General features: G+C 40.0%; 2 protein-coding genes across 13 annotated transcripts; both read right to left on the reverse strand.

Annotated features, from left to right (window-relative positions):
- Window positions 1-139: 139 nt before the first annotated feature.
- On the reverse strand, window positions 140-13,614 carry myorg (myogenesis regulating glycosidase (putative)). The gene is made up of 3 exons (XM_061784335.1): window positions 13,475-13,614; window positions 10,231-10,592; window positions 140-6,676 (listed from the first exon to the last, which is right to left on the reverse strand). Exons 2-3 carry the CDS (start codon window positions 10,491-10,493, stop codon window positions 4,885-4,887), a joined length of 2,055 nt encoding a protein of 684 aa, XP_061640319.1. The 5' UTR covers window positions 10,494-10,592; window positions 13,475-13,614; the 3' UTR covers window positions 140-4,884.
- zgc:109965 (Nicalin-1-like) lies at window positions 12,377-24,942 on the reverse strand. Of its 12 annotated transcripts, none has more exons than XM_061784341.1 (16): window positions 24,346-24,942; window positions 23,926-24,088; window positions 23,245-23,324; window positions 22,267-22,411; window positions 22,088-22,185; window positions 21,873-21,950; window positions 20,041-20,144; window positions 19,878-19,966; window positions 19,628-19,767; window positions 16,638-16,816; window positions 15,771-15,870; window positions 15,021-15,059; window positions 14,702-14,874; window positions 14,582-14,635; window positions 14,431-14,509; window positions 12,377-14,093 (listed from the first exon to the last, which is right to left on the reverse strand). In XM_061784341.1, the coding sequence occupies exons 1-16, from the start codon at window positions 24,442-24,444 to the stop codon at window positions 14,037-14,039; spliced, it is 1,677 nt and encodes a 558-aa protein (XP_061640325.1). In that variant the 5' UTR covers window positions 24,445-24,942; the 3' UTR covers window positions 12,377-14,036. The 12 variants fall into 12 exon arrangements, with proteins under 12 accessions (XP_061640325.1, XP_061640324.1, XP_061640321.1 ...); XM_061784340.1 differs by having other exon boundaries at window positions 15,783-15,867; window positions 23,134-23,324; XM_061784337.1 differs by having other exon boundaries at window positions 15,771-15,867; window positions 23,134-23,324.
- Between the last annotated feature and the right edge of the window lie 114 nt (window positions 24,943-25,056).

Consider the following 25,056-nt stretch of genomic DNA (forward strand, 5'->3'; position numbering starts at 1 on the left):
AATTTGGTTCTTTTAACTTTTTTTCTCCAAGTCTGAAACTGATTTTTTAAAATTCTAAACATGGGCAAAATGCCTTATTGTATTACATGTGAAGATACTCTGTATTTTATGAAAATAAACTTTGCAGGACAGACCACAGTTAAAAACTGTTTACTTTAATTGCAAACAAAATAACAACACAGTAACAAACAAATACCACAATCTTACTATCTGTTGCTAACAAATAAGTGATCAAAAAAACAATAAGCAAAGCAAAGTTCAGTCCCAGATAGTTCTTGTCATAAGGCAAGAGTGTCTGTGACAGAAATAGCAACTGAGTGAGAACTGCTATATATAGGCAGTACTGCTAGGCTGAAAGTATGTCAGCGGTATACACAGATCCCACAGAGGTTAATGTGTAAGCTACATGTCAAAGTCCACAGTACGTATTAGTAGAAGACACACACTGTAAAAAGAAAAATTCTTTATGGGAAAATAAAACCATTCGTGGAGGTAGCCTGGTCCAACTTAGACACACTTTAGGGAAAAACAATTCCTTTGACGTAAAATAAAATAAAATTAAACTTGAACACCATTGCATGCTTTACACATCATAATAAATATTTAAAAAGTCTACAATATAACAAAAGTTTTAAAGGGATAAAGCTTTACACATTGTGCAGCTTTGGAAAATGGGGAAAATATTAGGTCTGAAGCGTTTCTGTGGCTGTTAAGGGTGTTTTGACTGTGTTTTGCATTAAGAAGTAAGCCAAAACAATAAAATGAGAGCAATACCATTCATGAAAAGCAGTACAAATGAATATATGCCACTTCATAATATCACAGCTGAAAAATATTCCTATTTTTTTAAATCTAAATACACATGTAACATTATTTTCCCAAGCAAGGTAAGATTTACTATTGTTTCTTAACAAATGAATCATAATCTTGGTGGGGGCAAGCTTTTTGTAGGATAAGAAAACACCCTAAACTACAGTATATTTAAGGATCCACGGTGCATAATTCACTCAGAGAAATAAAGTCATCCTCCATTATGTCCTGATGGAATATACAGTGCCGTGAAAAGGTTTTGACCACCTTCTCAAATTATTTAGTTTTTGCATATTTTCCCCACTATAATGTTTAAGATCATCAAACAAATTTGAATATCAGACAAATATAACCCAAGTGAAGTTAAAATGCTGTTTTTAAATGGTGATTTCGTTTATTAAGGGAAAAAAAATATTCAAAGTTACCTGGCCCTTTGTGAAAAGGTAATTACTAAATCATGAATTAATTGTAGCTAATCACAATTTTTGGTTAATTTTCAACGATCACACCAAAAAGCCTGATTACCTCCAAACCTGTTCCGTCAAGAAATCATTTAAACAGAATCTGTCCCGACAAAATCAAGTTGGACAAAGAAAAACAACCTGTAACAAAATGACACGATCCATACAAATTCCAGAACAGTCGAGAAATAAAGTAATTGACATCCATTAGCCTGGAAAGGGTTACAAAAGCCATTTCTAAAGATTTCGGATTCCGGAGAACCATAGAGAGCACCATTATCCTCACATGGAGAAAACATGGAACAGTGGTGAACATTCCCAGGAGTGGTCAGCGTACAAAGATTACCCCTAGAGAACAGCAATGACTCATCCAGGAGGACACAAAGGAACTCAGGACAACTTCAAAAGAACTGCAGGCATCCCTTGCCTCAGTTAAGGTCAGTGTTAATGAGACAACAATAAGGAAGAGACTGGGCAAAAATGGCATCCATGGCAGAGCTCCAAGGCAAAAACCACTGCTGACAAAAAAGAACATAAAGGCTCATCTTACTTTTGCAAAGAAAAAAAAAACATAAATGATTCCCAAGACTTTTGAGTGAATATTGACTGACTGACTGACGAGATGAAGGTTGACCTTTTTAGAAGGTGTGTGTCTCATTACATCTGGCGTAAATGTAGCACAGCATTTCATAAAAAGAACATCATGCCAACAGTCAAACATGGTGGTGGTAGTGTGATGGTCTTGGGTTGCTCGGCTCCTTCAGGACCTGGACAACTTGCTGTGATTGATGGAACCATTAATTTTATTTAACAAAAAATCCTGAGGGAGAAACGCTCAGCCATCAGTGTGTGACCTCAAGCTGAAGCGTATTTGGGTTCTGCAGCAGCATAACGATCCAAAACACACCAGCAAGTAAACTTCTGAATGGCTTAAAAAATAAAATGAAGGTTTTGAAGTGGCCTTGTCAAAGTCCAGACTTGAATCCGATTGAAATGCAGTGGCATGTCCTTAAAAAGGCAGTTCATCCACGAAAACCCTCCATTTTTGCTGAATTAGAACAATTCTGCAAGGAAGAGTGGACCAAAGTATCTCCACGGAGATGTGAAAGACTCATTGCCAGTTATAGAAAACGCCATCCTCAGTTGTTGCCGCTGAGGATGGCCCAACCAGTTAGTAGGTTTAGGAGGCCATTACCTTTTCACACAGGGCCGGGTAACTGAATATTTTTTCTTTCCTTCATGAATGAAATCATTTATATTTGTTTAATGATTTTAAACATTAAAGTGGAGAACCTATGTAAAAACATTAGAATTTGAGGGAGCTGATACTTTTCACGCCACTGTATGTATATAGGCGGCACGGTGGACGACTGGTTAGAGCGTCAGCCTCACAGTTCTGAGAACCCGGGTTCAATCCCTGGCCCCGCCTGTGTGGAGTTTGCATGTTCTCCCTGTGCCTGCGTGGGTTTTCTCCGGGCACTCAGGTTTCCTCCCACATCCCAAAAAACATGCATTAATTGGAGACTCTAAATTGCCCGTAGGCATGACTGTGAGTGCGAATGGTTGTTTGTTTCTATGTGCCCTGCGATTGGCTGGCAACCAGTTCAGGGTGTACCCCGCCTCCTGCCCGATGACAGCTGGGATAGGCTCCAGTATGCCCGCGACCCTAGTGAGGAGAAGTGGCTCAGAAAATGTATGTATGTATGTATGTATATATATATATATATATATATATATATATATATATATATATTAGGCCTGCACAATTAATCAAATTTTATTTGTGATCGCGATTATGGCTGCCACGATTAAATGAGCCTGATTGTCGGCGATTTTTTTACATTTAAAATGCTGGCACTGCTGCATATGAAAAGGGCTTCATTTGCAGCAGTGCCTGCAACCTAGTCAGCTAGCCACCACGGGGTGAATGCATGGTTAAGGATTCATTAAGCTCTGGCACTGCGCTCTGTTGCCAACTTCAAAATAAAACCCTAAAATGGCATTGATGTCCAATGTAATAAAATTGAATTTGGCTCTCTCGGCACGTTGGTGGAGAGGCGGCATGGAAAGGTCAGTGTTCATGGCACAATAATAAGGAAGAGATGGCAAAAATGGCATCCATGGCAGAGTTCCAAGGCGAAACCCAGTGTTGACCAAAAAGAACATAAACGCTCGTCTTACTTTTGCAAAAAAAAAAAAAAACTGAATGAGTCCCAAGACTTTTAGGAGAATATTAATTATATCGACTCACAAGATAACAGTTGAGCTTTTTGGAAGGTGTGCGTCTCGTTACATCTGGAATAAATGTAGCACAGCATGTAGTAAGACAATAACAATTGTTGCTGCCTTGACTTCAACTTTTCGGGTGGCTTCACCGCAATGAAAAAACCCTGGAGTAAATAGAGAGAGAAATCACAACTGTCGAGCTCTTTGCAGTTTCTGACCGCTCATGACTGACCAATGGTCAAGCAGAACAATGGAGCCGTACCATCCTTGACAATGCTTACAGCCTAATGTTATTGCCTTCCATGCATTAACTGTATTTGCTTCCATTAAGTTGCAATTCGATCACATTTTAGCACATTTATTTATTTAGCCCTTGCTAAAGTAGAATTTGGGGTACATTTATTTTTTCAATTATTATCATGTATTCTTATTTAAAGATTCATTCTGAACTGAAAACTACTACATATTGTTTGTTAAAAAGTAGTGCAATAAAAATTAAGATTTTCCCTAACATGAGGAATAATTGTGATTAATAATCGTGATTACAACACTGATCAAAAATAATCTTGATTATTATTTTTGTCCATAATCGTGCAGCCTTTGCGTCACAAAAGACAAATAAATCTGTTACCAGTCACTTCAAACTGAGCCTGAGTAAAGGGCTTACTGTACCTGAGAAAGAGTATCAAATGTTTACTACCCAGCAACTAACTTTTTAGAAGTTTTCACAGTTATTGTCTGTGCTATAATTGTCTGTTGAACAATACAAAATATTATGAAGATCAATGCTTTACAAAAAGCTTAAAGCAAAATGTGCAATTATATTTGCAGTGAAAATTATTCAACCCCAATTTTAGATTACATTTTTAAAATGTATAAAATTTCAAGTGATCAGTATTAGATACATTATATTAGTTGTGTTTACTGAAATAGTTTTTTCATTGAAAACTACTGCACGTTTGTAAACTCTACAAATAAATAAAATATGCAGAGGGGGTTTAATAATTTTGAGAGCAATTGTATACCTGTCAGTACACTAAGAAAATTAGTTACAGTAATCTAATCTCATGCGTACAGGTAATGGCACCTTTCCCCTCATCTTCTATATATAATTGCAGAGTTATGTCTTGATTCACAGTAAGTACATTTCATTTGAAGACATATTGACAACCTACTGACTATACATAAAATTATCTTTCTATCTTTCACTCAAATTGTTGGACAAACATGAACTCTTAAAATTTAAGGCTCTTGGGTGAGATTTTGAGGCTATATGAGAGACTATTTAAATTTGAACTGAGACCTGTTTCATGACAAGCCTGAAAAATAAAAAATAAATAAAAATAAATTTTCTAACCAAGTTCTTTAACTTTGAAATCCCTTCTTTCTACACCCAGACAAAGTAAGCAATTTCATCCAAATCTATAGGATAATCTGTGAGGTGCAGTGGCTCTTTGATATCAAACCTCTCCCCTTTATAGCTTTTCCACCGACCAGCAGGGAGATAAATATCACGCTCTTGCTTTCCAGGTTCTAAAACAGGTGCTACCATGAGATCATCTCCAATCAGAAATTGAGAGTCTATTTTATAGGCGGTTTCATCACCTGTGGCAATCCACCACAACGGTCGTATAATAGGGTCTCCGGTGTCCAGCACCTCACCAGCCAGCTCCAAGACCCGCGGTGCTACAATACTCTGATGGAGAGCGGTGTATTTGCGAGCAATTTCAACAACCTCATTGTCATAGGCCCATGGTGGGATAGAAAACTGCATGGAGGGCATGAATGCTGACAACTCCAGCCAACGGATATAGAGTTCTCGGTCAGGTAATGCCCGATTTCCATCAGTGCGGTTCAGATAGGCATTTCCTCCTATCATGTCGGGTAGAATGAACTGATAACCCAGAATGCTGATGGTGAGCACAGTGGGGATAAGAGACTTGAGTCCCAACTCATAGCCCCACACAGAGTCCCTATCAATAGGCCTAAAGAAACAAGATATGTTCTGAGACTGGTAGCCACTCCGTAGCTCTGCTCTGTCATTGTAGGGAATGGCCATCTCTGTGTAACGTCTTGTGAAAAAACTTGGATCCCGAATGGGGGTTCTGGTGCTAAACTTCCATGGCAAGTAGTTGGTCTCACCTGCATCAAACTTGAAAGAAGACACCCCATATTTAGAGCGAAGGGAACGCAGCTGGGAGGCAAACCAATCACGAGCCTCTGGGTGTGTGAAGTCCACAATTCCACCAATTCCATTCCACCAGCGGACTAAAGCTGGCAGCTGACCTGTAGGCTCCCGGACAAACAGGCCTCTCTCCACACAAGTATGGAAGTTCTCTGAGTTGTAGTTCACAAAAGGGTGAATCCAGAGAGACACAAGAAATCCATCAGATTTAAGCTTTTGAAACATGGATGAGGCATTGGGGAACTTTATTCGGTCAAACTCAAATTCTCCATAGCGGGGTGTGTAACGGTCATCTAATTCCAGGTGGCTGCAGTTAAAGTTATATTTCCGGATGTTGGCAGCATACGTTAAAAGCTTTTCTTGATCAATGTCTGTCTTATGAAGTGCCCAAGTGGACCAGATAGGATGCTGAAACATGGCTTTGGCAGGCACTTTATTTGGTTTGTTGAAGTATCGACGAACCATGTACTTGTGAATGGATGTCACATCCAAACCAACACATACTCTGTAGCTAAGTTCAGCACATGGAGCCTCCCCTGGGTTTGGCTTGAAGGGACTGTCGTTGTATCTTGCTTGGAAGTACATGGTTTTCTCTGTGTCATTCCAGCCCAAGTGGAACGGCACTGAATTATTAATTTTGATGGCGGTAGCATTCGATGAAAGCCAATAGCTCTCCAAGATTCCTCCAAACTCATTGCGATTGGAGTAGATGTCACTAGTAACAAAGGGTTTGGGGGACTGTTGTCCGGAGATGGAAATAGGCCAATGTTGAATAGCTGACACCGCACCACCATACCAGTGGGCAAACTTGTATGTCATTGCGTGTGCGACAGAAACGTCGGGAACCAGCTCCTCCCAACGCACACGGTAGCACTGCACCGTGTCTTTAGGCCGAACCGTCTCAATGAAGAAGTTGAGGCTTCTATCAGTCGTGCGTCCACAGCTAAGAAGCTCGCCTTCTTTGGTGCAAGAGTCCAAATCCAATGTCCCTGACCTGCAGACATTTAGACACGTTTTATGTTTATACAGGGCACCGTGTTCCTGAGTTCTTCAATAATTAAGCAATTAACACTCAACAAAAGTACAAATCGCAACTAGGAAGGGGCATTAAAACTGATTGTCAATCCAGTGTATGCGCAACCCACTTCCACATTTGGCAAAACGGGTAAAAGTACTTCCTCCTCGCTTGGGTGAATGTCGAAGGGGACCGTAATATAGCACCCATGGGAACTTTAAACATCTACAGGCTTTTTTTTAAACACAAGATGTCACCACTGAGCCACCAACGATAACAATAGCCAATGCTAAAAGTTAGTCTTAGTTTAGTCTTCATTTGTGTTTCATATCCTATTTGAATAAATAAATTATATACATGTATTTAACTTTTTTTCTGAAGACAACAGCCATAAAGAAAAAACATTAGCAAGTTCGGCTTCAAACAATCATGTCGTCAAACCTAGTTATCCCCGTTAACATAGCATACACAGGAAGTTAGCTATCCCTTTTTCCGCATTGGTCATGTGACGTTCTGCATATAGGGGTATATTCTCCCGTAAGTCAGAAAAGGCGCGCAGCTCCGCGCTTTTCCCTCTGCGCCCGTTCTGCCGTCCACTTAAGTCTATCACTTGCATGTCTTCTAGTCCTGTGCGCACTTTGGGTGGAGTAACGCTAAGATGTGGGCGTTCCCTCTTATATCTGGCCTTGCGCGTACTCTTCCAAAGACTTAAGCGGATTTCCACTTGCACACTACAGAGGCTGCAGTAAGTCTAGCGCCCCAGGTAGGTGAAACATCATATTGCACATTTTGATTCACTTGCGTGCACCAAGCCTCCGGCTGCTGGTGGCGGCGCGGCAACTGACGTTGCATACTGACGGACACCTGGCCCATATACGCTCACCGACTGCCCAATGCCCATAATGTGTCCCTGCCACATTACGCCGATCAACAGCAGAATGTCGAAATATTATGTGATATTAATTAAATTATTTTCATGTTCGAGCTGTGAGCGGCATTTTCATTTCAAACATAATGCATGGCAGCTCAGGAGTTTGTCTAAAAGTGCTGCACAACTGCAGTCATCTTAATGGCACGGTGTGTTAGATTTTGAATAATTTTGTGCAAATTTGATCTCATTGTCGGTCGTAAAATCCATTTAAGTGACACGCCGGCATGTGTGGCGCCGGTATAGTTGCTGGGCAATGCTGATCAACAGCTGGCCACTCGCTTTATTGATGCCCTTCCAAACGTCAATTAAATGAGATATAATATAGTGCAGTATTTATTTAATAGAGTAGGTATAGAGAGAGAATACAAAAACACATACTCCTTTAAAGTAGCCTGTTCGACGAGTGGTGCCCACGTCTCACTGGACAGACGCCAACTTCCGTATATCCGCACAAGGGTTAATTTCACAATAAAAGTGTGACATATTTCCCAAATGGATTTCAATGGCATTCACAAGTTTCAGGTAAACTCCACATTCCGGGAATTCTACCCACCTGCACACTTCAATGAGTCATGGCCCTCAAGCCCTTAGGCGCAAACTGGCCGGGTACGCGCAAGGGGTGTGTCAGAAGTCATTATGGGAGAATCAGTGGATCTTGAAAATGCACAAGCAAGGCGCGTAAAATACTGATTTACGCACCCACTGGAACATATGGCCCTTAGCGAATTGAGATTAACTGTGTGTTGGAGCAATTGAGAAAAAACTTCGATACTTGGCTGCAACCAATAGAGGCACAGTTGACTCGAAAGAAGACCAACCCATGGGAAGTTACGCTATATCCACATAGACTTGTACTATGCCACAACTCCTTTGGGCAGCATTAGTCTACTCAATACAAAACAGAGGGTCTTTCACCTATTGCACTATATTTAAAAAATATATATTAAACAAACTACTAATTACTGACTGTAACCCCCTGATAAATGGCCAGAGAAATAAAACAATTGTGAGTGAAAATGCTAGTTAACACATAACAAGGGACCAACACAAACACCAAGATACCATCCATACAGTATACAGCATCAACCCTATGACATCTCAACATTTTGGATGCTCAGCTACCAAACTTTACAGGTCATTTTGCTTCAAAATGGTACAGTAAGTGGATGGCGATTCGTGCATCATTTATAAATACAGTGACATCCATTCTATTCTATTCTTTTTACAATACGAAAGTAACAACTTTCTTTCCATCAATCAATTGAGAGCAGTGTTTAAAGTGCCACCATTCATAAGCAAATTGTACCCTATTACTGAAAATGATACCCTTGCTCAAGAGCATTGAAAAAAAAAAACATTGGATATTTTGGGGCTCATTATAATAGAAATGCCAAAAAATTGCTGTTTTGGCAGTGACTCAAATCATGTTTCACCACCTTTGCTTCTTAAGCACTTCATTAAAATATGTTTATGTTTCTACTATGTACTGAAAATCAGTAATTAAAATTTCCAAAGAACATTTACCATGTTGGTATTTCTTTACAACTTCACACTAGTCATGCCTTGGCATCATTGTAAAATTGCTTTTCCATTTTCTTGACTTTGATCTTTTTATGGAAAAAGTATCTGAACATGTGATATCTGGTCAGTATTTGCACAGAGAAATAGATGCCATAATTTCTCGTGTATAATGCGCACCCCCAAAGTTGACCTCAAAATTCTAGAAAACCCTTCTACCCATGTATAATGCATTTTTACAATGCATGATTTTGCTTCTACCCATATGATCAAAACATGAAGTACCATCTGTATTTTGTTAGTTTTTTTCAAATAATTATTCAGAAGTTAAGCACTTTATTTGAACACGTAATCCTTTTTTGAATTTACTTGCTCTTATTTTGAAATTCACAGCCTGACTTTTATTTAGTAAATTAGAAGACACAGTTTTGCTCATATATTTGATTACCCAGGCAGAATTTGTAATATGGGTAGAATTCTTTAAAGAAAAAATGAAGGACCAGGCGAAATACATTTAATTTTATGTTAATGATATTCAAATTAAATGGTCAAGCATTTCAGTAAAGCATTATCATTAAACAAAACATAACCATAATAACTGTACATATATGCATTCATACGTACCCCTCTCATATTGGAATTAAAGTGTAGGCTACCTTTTTAAAGTGCAGGTTACCTTTTTTATAACCAGTAGGTGGCGGTGGCATATTAGAATGAAAGTGTACACCTTTCTCATAACCTCTAGGGGGCGGGGGCGTTTTGGAATGAAAGTGTAGAGCATTTTTATAACCACTGGAAGGCGGCATACATTTATAAAATGTGAAAGTTTATTCCATTTGCCCCTATACCTATGTATAATGCACACGATTGACTTTTGACAAAAAAAAATTTGGGGGGGGGGGGGGGTGGGAGTGTGCATTATACACGAGAAATTACGGTAACTGGTTCTTTTACTGAGTTAAGAAAAGTGTCAAAATTCAGTTACTGCAACAACAGACATTTCACTTAAACTCAAATAGAGGCCAGAGTATGAATCATTTTGGTCTTGATTGTATGGCTCAGAAATCGACCAAAAGCTACTCACCTAAAATCCATTCTGAAAACAATAGCTCCTCCCTGATTGCGGATAATGTAGCCATCTTTATTTAAATCCAGCAGCTGAGTCTTTAGCAGCTCAGCTTTTCGGAGCGAAGCAATGTAATAAGACCATGCAGACACTGCTGCAATCACCAACACCAGGCCAAGAACTCCTGCTCCAACTAAGGGTCTGGTGTCCTTGCTGTGTTTCTGCTTGGGGATAACATCTGTTATTGTGCCACCCACTCCCCCGGGTACAACCTGGTACATGACTTGTGCTGTACAATGGACAAATCCTTGACTTGACACTCAATAGATCATGGAATTCTTCTCAAGCGAGTCCTCTTTGTTGCTCTCCGGTACAGTTGTCTGTTTGTGATAAGAGAGAGATTTGACGTCAGGGCTACATTATTTTAACACTGATGTGTTTTATGATAACAATGCATTTGCCTTTGTACACAACATCACCTTCTTAATAAATACAGTACATTAAAGCAAGAGGGTACACATACATTCTTGCAACCTATTTCTTTGGAGTACTTTTGTAAGTTCAAAGCCTCTGTTGCAGTATATTCTCAACAGCATAATCTGCATTGATACATCAAGTGATTTCACAGCAAAAGATGTAAAATTAAAAAGAATGTTTCAGAATTAAACAACAAATCTACTCCCAATTGCCCACAAGATGATGAATTGGACTTTCCCTGCTGAATTTTAAACATACAAGTTCAACTTAAGTCATTTGTATGTGAGGAAGTAGAGGCAGAGAGGGGGGTTTGGCCTTTAGAGCTGTGCCAGTCGAAAGGGGCAGAAGAACGCATACTAAACCTTGTGCTTCATCATGCAAAACAAAACCAAATAAGGTGAAAGTATACTGACTGCTTTTGGCCAATTTAAATACTTAGAAGAATACAGAACAATAAACACACAGAGACACATCTGCATTTTGAATGTGTACAGTACTTCCTAACGTTGTAGCTGCAGATTGTATTAACTGCGGATTACAATTCACATCAGATAAAAGGTAAGCCAGTGCTCTATAATTCCCCTTACTATTAATTACCAATCGGAATCACTGGTTCTGTGTTCAACCACCCTCAGTATGGATTTTCCCCAAGCAACAGAAGTAATAAGATAAAGCCATCATTAATTAACCTAGTGCTGAAAGCCGGTTCCTCTCAGAAGACAAACAGGAAAAAGAGGAAGGCTGGAGGGGACGAACTGTGTGGTTTTGGCCATTTTGTGTAGGTGTCAGTGCCCAAATACGATTAGCACTTATATCAGCTTTCCAACCCATATCTGATATCAGTGTTTACATGTACTGAACACCTGCACAACCCACATGTGAACATGCACAACATGCAGGTAAACAACCACCCAAGTGTTAACATTGGGCTGCAACAACACAGAAGTACAATAATAATTAAATCATAAAAATATTAACCTTACATTGAAGTGGCCTGGACAGACTTAGGCATATTATGCAGATATCCAAGTCAAATCAGGTTACTTTTAAATATGTCCAACGTATGTCCCACTTTACACACACATGGGCAAAAGAAAAACAAACGATGGTCATTGAAATAACTTGACTGACGTTAGTGGAATTACGTGTCCTTTGGATAGACGAAAATAAACTGGAGCAAGTCACATCAGCTTTATGTTTACAGAAAAAAATGAAACATACAATGAAAAACAAAACATTTACTGTGAAAAATGGAGGAGGCTCGGTTACTGTATGTTCTGGGGCTGCATTGAAAAATCTGGCACAGGGTGTCTTGAATCTGTGCAGGGTACACTTAAATTTAAAGACTATTAAGTCATTCTGGAGAGAAATGTACCACCTAGTGTCAGAAAGCTTGGTCTCAGTGAAGGTCATGGGTCATATATTACAGGATAAAGACCTCAAACACACAACTAATAACCACCAAGAATTGCTAAGAACAAAACATTGGACTATTCTGAAGAGCCCTGATCTAAATATTATTGAATATCTAATAGATGCAGTCTAGAGATACAGTAGGTGGACCAGATTGCTCGATGAGTCGGCCAAAAGACCGGACGAAAGGAGTGCCGCTTTCACTGTAAGACGCAGAAATTGTTTGATTGCAGTACGTCTCAATAGGTTGTGCAAAAAACAAAAACAAAGAAAATCAGTTATCAGACTAGTTTATTTCAAAGTATTTGCTTGGATCACAAAAATAATAATAATAATAATAATTTCATTATTATTTTTCACTCATGTTCCATTTATTGGTACTTTTGTCAGTTTCGAGTTATTTCAGTGACCATTGTGAGTTTTTTTTCTTTCTGTAACAGAAGCGCACCAACAATTTTGTCCATGTGTATATGCTGACAAAGGGTATCCTAAATGTCCTTTTGAAAAAGCAGTTAGTACACGAGTGTCGTGTTGTACTGTGCATGATTACATTGCCAATTATTGACATGGCATGCCTACGATGGCATTTGGAGTATATTTTGCAGGAATCTGTACGGTTTTGAAAACATCTCATTTGATGCGTAAATAAATGCACATCGGGTTATCATTTTCGGGGGTTCATTGATTATTCATTGTTCACTATCACAATTTCTCAACATTGTCAATAATCAATGTTCAATCAGCAAACAAACAAACAAAAATCTGTCAATCAATGATTCAATTACTCAAAAGTAGTCATATGTCAAACTTCGGTTTACGAAGCTCTTGAAACTAACGTGCTTCGCCATATCTTTGCATGCTGGTATTATTTTGCACTCAAATGATCCATTTTGCTGCTGAATATTATTTCCATAGCCATTGGTGTCATTATTATTCCCTCTGGTCAGTCACTGACATTGGCAAAGGACATTTGTCCTCTTCTTTATTAGTCATGTTGTGTGAGAAAGATCAAGATCTGCATTCCCATCGATTGTGACAGTGACAATAAACACATGAAAACATGCTGATAGAGTCACAACGCGAGCTTGAGAGAAATCACTGGACGTGGACAATTACGCGTACGTCATCGAGATAATTAAACCCCTTTTTTTATCATGATTAAAATAGGACACAGATGGCGAACAAAGCGATACATACAGCACATGTACGACTTCTCAGCGCAGTAAGTCACGCAGTCGTTATTTGAGTGTGCATGTTTTGAGGGCACTGTGCCAAACTTAACGGTAGCAAAATAACATTAAATCCCCTGCAAGTAGACACCGACAATTCCAGCGTATTAATATGCTTCAAAATAATCATATTTTTTCCCTACCGAACCATGAAGAAGCGAACCAGGATCGACTTGCTTTGCCACACAACTCGAAGTCACATTAAGAAAAGAAAAAAACAAAAACAAAAAAAAACAGAAAAGTTTCAAGACATGTTGCGAATCCGCCTTGTCCGCACGCACTGAATCATGGGAGACGTAGTCCACTACATACAAGTAAGTACTTAGTACTTTATCATATTTTGGCATTTATTAAATATGAATAAGAATCCAATGAGAAGTGGTATTTGTATATTTCTTTTGATGATAATAATGCCTCATTGAATAATAATAAAACAAAAAATTATATTGAATGCATTGAAATAAGACTCTAACAGACCCTTTATTTGTTTGTGTAATGTATGAATACAGCAAATTATGTAGCTGTTAAAAGGATAAACAAAAAATGTTGCTTTTTTTTCATAATGATGATTGAAACATTTCACACAAGTCCAAGGTAAAAAAAAAAATAAATACACTTTTTTCCTCAATTGCCTTGTGTTGTGTTGAATCGTTTCAGTGCATGGCCAGTAAAGTCAAAACGGATTCTGAAATAGTCTGGGTCTTTTTAGTGGTGCTTGGGTTTTACTGCTGCCTTTAGTTTTGTGTAGACATTGTCAAAGTTCTGCAAGAGAGAAGAGAAAGAAGATTACAAGGCTACATACACATACTGTACATTCAATACCCACATCAATTAGGTGCCCCTGCACAAAACAATAGAGCTACATAAAAAATTCAGTCTGTATAAAGATATTAATGCTCACATTTTATTGAAATTCTCAAATAGCAAGTTTTAAGCAATAATCAGAACTGTAGATATTTGTCAAGGCAGAACATTTAATGCAGTTCTTGTATCAAATCTTATTAGATTGAGCACTACTTTATGTTGTGGCTGGTGAGTGTATTAAGTGTTATGTTTACATACACATTATATTATTATTACAACAAAAATGTGAACATACCTCGACTGCGTAGTAAACAATGCCCAAATATGCTGTGATGCAGCCCCCCAGGAAGAGATCAAAAGCAGCTGGTTTCACCCTGTAATATACAAGTACTAGGTTTTTTTATGTTTTTTTGTTTTGTTTTTTTGGTAGAAAAAAAGGTATGTACCTGTACATCACTACTGGCTGGCTCATTTGATCAAAAAATGTAATATCAGGGTCCCTGCATGGAAAGGTTTGTGAGTCAAATGTAAGTTTGAGCAGAAGTGAGCACTTAAGAAAATGTTACCTTTTGTCCTGTCTAAAAGTGTGCCTGTGGACTTGCTGTAAGTAATGTTTCAATTCATGCTCCAGCGAGTTGACAAGCAGGATGTGAGCAGGCTCTTTATCCATCAGCTGCGTGGCCCGAGGGACTGAAGTCAGGAAGGACATGAGACTGGATATTCGACTGTCATGGAAGTCCTGCAGTCGCAAAATTAAAACGTTGTAAAAATACTGTGCACTAATCAAGCACTAAAAGTTGTCCCTGTGAACACAAAATGAATGTAATGTCGGCACATGAACACCAGAGGCCGCCATTTTATTCATATTGTCAATGAGACGCTTACCAACCGGCCTTTGAAGAGCTGAACATCTTTTGGTGAACTCTTAAAATAAGACAAGAATAACATATTAATATTTGTTATGGACGATATTATATGATAATTTGTTTTAATTATATTTTGATGGCCAGTCTTTAACCAAGAGACAATGATTGAAAAAAATACTTTCGTAGGAAAAGCCGTTTGAGTGTTTATACGTTACAGTATATCTTTGATATCCAACTTAGGGTCCATGTACTAGTACACACCAGTAAGACAATTCAGCACACTAGTCGAATGACCAGGGTGCACTAGTAGAACGCCTTTGTTTTACTAGTAACATCCCCCCCCCCTCCACCCCACCCCCGATACTGCCATTTCTGGCCTAACAGTGTACAATTAAACCTTACTAGTAAAACTAATTTACTGCACCGGGAACACTACAAGGCCCAACTAGTAGGCATGTGTCACATACTATTAGCCTCCTGGACCCTACTAGTAACACCAAAAGTATTTTTGCTTCACTAGTAACCTGTAGTTGTTTTCGGAGTAGGCCCAAGTTGTCCTACTAGTGTGCAGAAATGTCATACAGTAGTGGAAGGCAACAGTGGAAAAAAAAGTTATTTGTGCTACAAGTGGGGCCTAGTCATTCTACTAGTGTGCTGAATTGTTTTACAAGTGAGGACAGAAAATGTCATAGTACATAACATGGACCTTAAGCTGGATACCAAGAATATCGACTAAATACTCAAACGGTGATCCATAATTATGGCCTACCTTTTTCCTCACCTTGTCTGATAAATGGTACATGTACCGTGCCAGCGCCTCTGCAATGATAATACCATTCCGCTTAATTTTCTTTAAGTCCACTTGGCTACTGTTGGGACACATTTGAATAATCAGTAATATGAAAAGACACTCGATGCTATTCTTATAATCTTTCATGGGTGAGCTGGAGCGTATCCCAGCTGACCTTGGGCGGGAGGTCAACCTGGACTGGTTGCCAGCCAATTACAGGGCACATACTGCATAAAGCGTTCACATAGACATTAAACACCAATGGACAAAACAGAATTTTCAGTAAAACCTACGGGGAGAACATTCAAATTTCACACAGTAAGGCCATAGCCAATATTAGAACCCAGAACCTCAGAACTATGATGCTAACAATTTGGTCACCATCCTGTTGCAAATTAAAGGGAAAAAAATAGCCCTACTAAAATGACTTCATATTAATAAACAAATCATGTGTTAATCTCAAGTAAGAGAATTTTCTCACAGTGGGGACTGGGTACGACACAATGCACAATACTGCATCACTGTGCACCATGTACAGTTCCTCAGGGCTTTGGGGCAGCTGTTCCCCTTTTCCCTCCTGTTCGCCGCCCCTAGTCACAACCAAAAATCTTGTAATTTTCCCGTCAATACAGCTGAAAGTTAGCTTAGCTGGTTTAAAAGAAGGATTTTTCTTTATTTTTCTCAAGCTGCTGTGCCTCCCCAGAAGTCCTCTGCTGGACCCACCCGATAAGAGTCTGAGGGACACAAATTGACTCATGTCCCCCAATTCTTGATGGTGCATTGTCTCACTTTGCACAAATATGATACATCTGTTCAAAATTAACATAGACAGAAGTAAGAACCTACACAGTGTCGAGCAAGGAGCCCCGTAGCTCGGATTTGGGGTCTTCCAGGTGAGACAGAGTGAATGCTGGTATCCTGCGCAGGCTGTAGCGCTCGTGCTCCCAGGCGACTGTGGATTCCACGAGGTTGATCTTTTTATGGACCAGTTCTGTCTTCATCCATGGGAATCTGGAGGAAACCACCTGCATAGCAAAAGTTGGGGTGTTACAATTTCAGGGTTACATTTTTTGGGAGGTGATTTTAACTCCCATAGTGTAATTTTAACATTTAACAATTGTTCAGATTTAAATGGTGTCCAGAGAAGGGGTTATTTCACCAAGTTGATCACATGGTGTTAGATTAATTCTTCAGAGATGTATTTAATTAAGCGCCACCTTTGCACCTACACTTCAGTTTGAGAGAGACGAGTCAGCACCATTTTCCTACTTCTGTGTTTTCACATGGTGAATTAAGTTCAAACTTACTCAAAATAATTATGAATTGATGCTGTGAACTGCAGCAATATGAAAACAATATATGCTGTAACGAAGACGAAAGCCTTGCTACTCCCAGGATGTTTTGCTAAACGTTGCTTTTTTTGCTGACTGTCCTGCATACGGGCCTCTGCCGCCTTGTCGAACAAGTCTGAACTGAAGACTTTCATCATCAGAGGGACACAGGACAACTGGTTTCTCACTGAGACGAATTAACTTTCACCCACAGCAGGTCCGGCAGGTCCAACAGGGCTCACCCACAAAGTCTTTTCTCTGAGGGGCCATTTGGCCCGTCTGTTCTGGGACAGTTGATGGAGCACAAGCGACACCCACTGACTGTTGAGAGATACTGCAACATGAATGTTTCTGCGTTAGTATTTTAAGAACCATGCATGAATGCCCAAAGTGTCTACCACCACAGCAATGTCACGAGTGATAGTATTTCCCCGAATTTGGATGTCTGCTGGTTAAATTTGTTTGCCAACCGAATATGCTTGTGTTTATCTCAAAACACAGAAATGTTATACAAACAAAGAGTGAGTGTTATTAGCATAAGATAAGGTTAAAACACTCATTGCATAGATTAAACAGTGCGTGTAAACAGTGCATTAGCTGGGAATTAATGTTACTTTATTCTGCTGGTTTTAAACCACAAATCATCTTAAAATGAAATTTGATTCTAGAGGCGCAGTCTGCCTTCCGTTTTAAACCAGCTAAGCTAACTTTCCGTCGCTCTCTGAGGCGCATAAAAGGCTGAAGCTCCTTTGTCTTTTGCTCTGGCTCTCACGCCCTCTTGCACTCTCTCGTTGTTCAAGCTGCCGAGGATCTGGCTCAGCCCGGGAGCCCCACCTCTCACCACGAGGTGGCTGAGGTGCACCGAACTTCCCCGCCGCGCCGCCAAGCATGGACCGCAGGAAGCACCTGCCAACTCCCCTAAGCTACCCTTTTGGGTGTGGGGCAGTTTATGGACAAAGCTCCGTTAGTTTTCCATGACCGCGTGGTGAACAACGCCACTGCAAGCACTCCGGCCATCCTGCACCTGAAGTGCATCTTTTTCTCTTCTTTTCTTTCTTTATCTTCAAATCAAACCCTTGTGAGCGCTCTTGCCAATGTAGTGGACACGCCATGAAAAGATGACACTCAGCGCCCCAGTCTCCGGCGACCACCGCTCTTCCCGTCGAGATAGACAACCACGGAGTGGCGAGACTCAACTTCACATACAGACGCTAAATGAATCACAAGCCGGGATCATCAAAAGCAAGCCACAGACATCTGCTGTTGCACGCCGATGCTAAGTGAATTACCAGCACCCGGAGCATCAAAGCGGAGACAAAGGATACCTAGTTTGCAACAGGACGCTAAACTAATTAACCTCCACCACCAGCCAGCCCACAGACCCTCACCAACGAAGGCATCGCCTCACTGCTGCGCAGGTGACACTTAGCTAGTCAAGTTGCTCGCGACACCCGCAGGCGACGGAACATCACTGCAGACGTGGGTTCATTAACCACAGTCTTTACCGGACTTGGCTGGGATTTAATATTTTAAGAACTTTACATGAACGCCACTAGTGACTGTATTTCTGCAAACTTGAATGTCTGATGTCGAATCTGTTGTCAACTGAACCAGATGAGATGTTTCACTCCACACCACACAAATGCCACCTTGCAACTACTACAGTGTTCTCACCAAATCACATATCACTTGAAACGTGTGCAAAGCAATGCAAAAATCTTAAAATCCAATCATTAATATTTTATTCCACTGGTTTTAAACCACAAAGTAATCCTAAAATGAAAAGTAACACTCATGGGGGTCCAGCTTCCATGGTGGCCCCGAAGGTGGTGGGAGAGAAGCATTTGGACCACCCCTATGCTCTCTGTGTCAGCTCTTGTCTCACCCGATCAACTTGCCGATGACTGGCCCAGGCAGGACGCCCACCTCACCACAAGGTGGCGAGGACACATCGCACCATCCCCGACTGCTGAGCATCCTGCAAGCGCTCCGAGCTACCCTTTTTGGGGGCCTGAGCTCACCCTGGGGGGCACAACGTGCCCGTTCCGAACGTCTTGCGAGCAGAGACACACATATATATGGTATGATAAATGGTATAAAATATATGGTAAGCTAAAGTTGGTATTAGGTTGTTACTTATTTTTTTAAACCAAAATGAGCAAGGTAGTGCTACTGTCGAGTGGTGCGGTGGGATTCTTTTTTATGTGTGTGTTTAAACACATGTAAGAACCTGTGAGTTGATATGGTAGTATAACTTATTTTTGTTGTTATTAGTGATCCCAGCACAAGTAAGTAAAGTCTACAGTGTTTCTATCGAACTTATTAGTGAATGAACACCATATCACATATGCATGTTAGTCAACTGGTGTACGGAGTTGCAGAGCCGGCACATCGAGGAAGGGTGAGCCCGCCCCACCCACCCACAAGGGGGGGAGTGGAGAGGTGGGGGGAGTAGCGAGCCCGTCCAACAGGGGACCCAACCAGGGGGACGTTACTGTTACTTACCTCGTCCAAATGTTGAATGAATGTGTACATGGGAGTATCTGATTTCGGTGGGCGGGACACATGCATGTACAGCTCATCACCATTGGCCAGTGTATCCAAACACAACACAAATGCCACATTGTCATGAAGGAGGCTTGATTCTGGTGAATAAAATAGGTTTAAAATAAAATCAACACTAGACTGTGTTCTTTTAGTGAAGACGACAGTCCTTGTGGGCACAGTAGAGGGTTCAAAGTTCACCAGAACTCACCAGCATGGTCCAGGTTTTCTTCAATCCATTTCTTTGTACCTATGAAATTGTGTTTTCCTCCTCCAGTGAGAGAGAACATTAAATGATACCTAAATGACCAGACATTAAAAAAGTTGTTGCATTCAAAAACGTTGCAACTATAGTGTTTTGAACTGTGACTAACCGTGGTCTGGTGCTCGGGCTACTATAAAGCAGCTGGAAAAGACGTGCCAATTCGAGCAAGATGGTGACGCCGCTTCCATTAGAGTCGGCTCCATAGGACAACCACTGTGTGATACAAACAGAGTGGATGAAGACAGTGACCTTGCACACTATTGTTGGTCCATGTATCTTGGCTCGTCACATAATGTACAATGCCGCTGCCTATTCTTGCTGCTTTTTGTTCACATTTACTTTGCCTATTTGGTATAGTATAGTATTCTGCTTACAAATTGCTTAGTCATGTATAGGTCTCATTCAAATGCGGATAATACCAAGTTAATGTTTAAGCCACGTTAACATTGCTGATATTTATCTACTGCTTATGTATTGACATTTTTTGATGCATGTATAGTTTTCGCAACCTAAAATGCTAGTGACTATTCCTGCTGCTTTTCATGTTTACTTCCCTACAGCATGTGTATAATGATTCATCTGTTTTTCGGTCACATTTCCAAAACCATGACTTTTCAGGAAAACCAAAAAAAGATCATGTTTGCCGTGCCATTAACATTGCATTGACAAAGAAAGAAAGTCATTTTCAATACTTTCAGTCAGTCGGTCAGTCATTTGTAAAAATAACAACAACAACGAGGGGACTGACTAATAGTACTGATTTAATTAGTAAAAAAAGAAATCTGAAATTGACCAAAGTTGAACATAGGAAGTGACGGTATATAATTCTTATTACATTTACTGTATGTTCCCACATTTACTGCTGATTTTCATTCTTTAGTCTTATTTAGTAAACATGTACATACAGTAGAAATATTTATTTTTTGCATGCCATTATCTTAAACCCTAGGCTGCAGTGTTATGTACCTACATGTTAGCATACGGTACCACAAAGCCTCTGTAGTTAAATGTTGCAATTATTAAAAGCAAAGTACTTATATTTGTGCCACCATATTTAAGTATTTTTCAGGAGTGTTTTGTATATTGGGCTTTTTTTGCTGTAATGCAATAATGTACAACCCCAATTCCAATGAATTTGGGACGTTGTGTGATTTGCAAATCATGTTCAACCTATATTTAATTGAATACAATACAAAGAGAAGATATTTAATGTTCGAACTGATAAACGTTATTGTTTTTAGCAAATAATCATTAACTTAGAATTTTATGGTTGTAATATGTTCCAAAAAAGCTGGGACAGGTGGCAAAAAAGACTGAGAAAGTTGAGGAATGATCATCAAACACCTGTTTGGAATATCCCACAGGTGAACAGGGTAATTGGGAACAGGTGGGTGCCATAATTGGGTAGAAAAGGAGCTTCCCTGAATTGCTCAGTCATTCACAAGCAAAGATGGGGCGAGGTTCACCTCTTTGTGAACAAGTGCGTGAGAAAATAGTTTAAGTACAATGTTCCTGAACGTACAATTGCAAGGAATTTAGGGATTTCATCATCTGCGGTCCATAATTTCATCAAAAGGTTCAGAGAATCTGGAGAAATCACTGAATGTAAGCGGCAAGGCCGAAAACCAACATTGAATGCCCGTGACTGTCGATCCCTCAGGCGCCACTGCATCAAAAATCGACATCAATGTGTAAAGGATATCACCACATGGGCTCAGGAACACTTCAGAAAACCAATGTCAGTAAATACAGTTCGGGGAACATACAAACTCCACACAGGCGGGGCTGGGATTTGAACCAGGGTCCTTATAAATGTGACGCAGATGTGCTAACCAGTCATCCACCTATTATTATTATTATTAGTAGTAGTAGTAGTAGTAGCAGTAGCAGTAGCAGTAGCAGTAGCAGTAGCAGTAGCAGTAGTAACTGTAGTTAACTCACCGGTGCCAGTCCATATGAATCATAGTGGGCAGTGATCACAATAGTCGGTATGTCCTCACCGGCTCCAGGAAGCACTCCCTCAAATGCACAGTTAAATTTTTTTTAATGTATTAGAAACAGTACAACACAGGTTAAAGGGTAAATCTCAAAATAATCAGATTTGAATAATTGGGGATAAAATATATATATATATATATATATATATATATACTTACTTCGAGTGTGACCAGTGTGGTGTCTGTAATGGCCTTGATGGGGACATTGTTGCTCACTAAGATCTGAAAGGCTGTTGCTGTTACCATACTTCGAAAGACTGTCACAGATCAAAACATAGCGGTTTAAAAGTGCCCTATACTAGGGTGTTGGGTTTGTTTTCACTATGTCACCCTTTCACCTCGAATGAATATATATGAAGTCCGTGCGGATGCAGCCTTCTTCACCTCTTCATACATGTACAGCATCTGTTCATCCTCAGGGGCCACATATACTGGCATGAGAGTCTCTTTCATCAAGGCTTGACTCTCGCTCATCATGAAGGACTAGAAGACACAAAATAATTACAGTTTGCTGTACATATCTTAAGAGAAGAAGGACAACAAATGTAAAATACTATACTTACAAAAAAATTAGGGGTATACAGATTTGGGGTGATATTTCAGTATAAAACCTATAACCTCAACAGCTGAACTTTATTTGACCTTCTCTAAACTTTTGAATGCACATTCAATAATGTTTGCATAATTTAAAAACAATGATCTGAACAGCAAAATTCAAAATAAGTGGTATTTTTCAAAGGATGTCTACTTATATGCCTTTCTGAGACTCTTCCCATTTTTCTGCCACAACCTGTCGATGACACTCTGTGATACTCTTAAGTGAGAAAATCCTGTTTGAAGTCTCGCAACGGCGAGGTGCTGTTGATCAATTGTTCGGCATCATCTTGGTCTTATGATGTCACAATGTGAACAGCAAGGGGACTGTTTAAGTAAAAACAAAAAAATGATTGAACATGAAATGTATCAGTTAATTGATGGAACAAACATCTGTTGTGAATTTTGCCACTCAGCTTCTTTGTTAGACAATAGTAAGTTGTGCAGAAGGACTGCAACACTGCACAGTTGGACAAATTCAAAAGTTTAGAGAAGGTCAAATTAAATTCACCTGTAAAGGTTATAGTGCATTTAGGTTCACTCAGAAATTTCATTCGAAAGTCAAATTCCCATAATCTTTTGTGAGTAGTTAATCTAGGTAAAACTTCTACCTGTATTGCTTCGGGTAAAATACTTGACATATTTTTGGGGAGCAGAATCAGAATGGCAGCAGCATTTTGTCTCTGAGCCTCAGTGTATGTTTTGGTGGTGAAGTCCGCAACCTTCATGATGACACAGCGGCGGGTCAGCACTGGTTCGTCAGGGGACCGGGCCTCTGCCACCACGATGGCGCCACGGCAACCTAAACATCCAGGAAAGGTACCGTGACAATATATCCATCCATCCATTCTCTATACCACTTATCCTCATTAGGTCCAGATGACTTGGGGGCAAGAGGCGAGGTGAACGCTGGGCTGATCGCCAGGCAATGGCAGGGCACATATAGACAAAGAACAAGTCAATCACATTCACACCTAAGGACAATTTATAGTCTTCACTGAACCTAACATGCAAAAGTATTTGGAATGTGGGAGGAAGCTGCAGTACCCGGAGAAAACTCACGCAAGCACAGGGAGAACATAAACTCTCTGTGCCTGTGTGGGTTTCTCTCCAGGTACTCTAGTTTCCTCCCATGTACCAAAAACATGCATGGTAGGTTAATTGAGTACTCTAAATTGTCCGTAGGTGTGAATGTAAATGGTTGTTTGTATATACTGTATCTGCCCTCACCTGGGATTAGGCTCCAGTACACCTGCGACAGTAGTGAGGGTAAGCGGTACAGAGCATAGAAGAATGGTATGGATGCTTACATGCTTTTGCACTCAATTTGAATGCATTGCAATAACCTGTGACAGCACAGAGAGTAGGAGACAGGGAATAGGCATGTGAAGCTGTAAATTTACCGTGATTCTGCTTTGCCAGATTGTATTGTTGCATCCTGTAGGCAGTGAACTCATAAGATGATGCAGCAGAGAGAAGGGAGCCATGCAGAGAGTGGACACAGAGCAGCAGCACTATGACAGCAAACCATAAGTCTTGCAGGAGCATGATGCCATGGGCGGCCTGCTGTTCTTTATAAAAGACAGCAGACATGGGCTTTAAACAAGGCCAATACTGAAATGTGCATTCATACAAACATACTAAAAATACATTTTCATGACCTGGTAGGATGTAATATATAATATTATATAAAATATAATGTTCAAAAATACAGCAATTATACATACGAGACAGCATCACAGCATATCTTTGGATAATAGTAAGACACTACAGAGCACATTGATCGCTTTAAAGATGCAACATAACACTCAGTCCCTCCTCACCTGTCTCATGAAATTGTTAAGGTCTTCCAAGACAGCAACATAGTCCTGCTCAGTACAAACTATCTCCTCAGACTCCAGGCGTCTAAGGTAAGCCACCATTCACCATCTGCTCCCAAGGGATCAGCTCCAAGCTAATCACAAAAAAACCCAACCCCCCCGCCTAACATGGACACGCACTACAGTATACTGTTACTCATCCATCTCTCCCACTTCACCATAGGATGGCCTATCCCAATCAGATTATTTGATGGATGCAGAAAGGATGCATATTACTTCATTTCTTCACTCATAAGGAAAACAAAAAATGAGAACATTTGTTTATATATTGATTGAAAAGTGAAAAAAAAATTATCCGACACCTAAGTTTGATGAAATTGGACGAGTTTGTTTTTATGTTCTTTTATTGAAACGCACTGGGCTAAGGACCTCCAAAGGTGGCGCATCTTGTTGGCTCACTACCCAAATTAGCAGGTACACCACCACATCTAATCTAATATTCCGATAAAGTACATAGGGTGTAGATTCAGCCTTCACAGAGATCAAAAAGGTAATAATTTGCAAATATTGTATGTTTATTGTAGTTGCTGTTTCTTGTCGTAGAACTGCACGGCAGCATACAGACTCAGAGATGTTATTTGGAGGGAAAAACATATCTAGTGTAGTGGCCAAAAAAATGTGTAGGTGTGCATCTTAATATATTTTTATTATGCA

This window comes from Phyllopteryx taeniolatus, chromosome 9 (assembly GCF_024500385.1).
Source record: "Phyllopteryx taeniolatus isolate TA_2022b chromosome 9, UOR_Ptae_1.2, whole genome shotgun sequence".
NCBI classification, from domain to species: domain Eukaryota; kingdom Metazoa; phylum Chordata; class Actinopteri; order Syngnathiformes; family Syngnathidae; genus Phyllopteryx; species Phyllopteryx taeniolatus.

Bases quoted from the DNA above. Each gene is read 5' to 3' on its own strand.
- zgc:109965 (XM_061784336.1), bottom strand. From the start codon at position 24,444: ATGGTGGCTTACCTTAGACGCCTGGAGTCTGAGGAGATAGTTTGTACT. The intron at 22,412-23,133 runs GTAGAAGTTTTA...TGTGTCTTCTAG, and splicing joins TTTTACCCGAAGCAATACAG to TCCTTCATGATGAGCGAGAG. The intron at 20,145-21,872 runs GTGAGTTAACTA...TGTATCACACAG, and splicing joins ATTCATATGGACTGGCACCG to TGGTTGTCCTATGGAGCCGA.
- myorg (XM_061784335.1), bottom strand. From the start codon at position 10,493: ATGTACCAGGTTGTACCCGGGGGAGTGGGTGGCACAATAACAGATGTT. The intron at 6,677-10,230 runs GTGAGTAGCTTT...AAATGTCTGCAG, and splicing joins GTTTTCAGAATGGATTTTAG to GTCAGGGACATTGGATTTGG.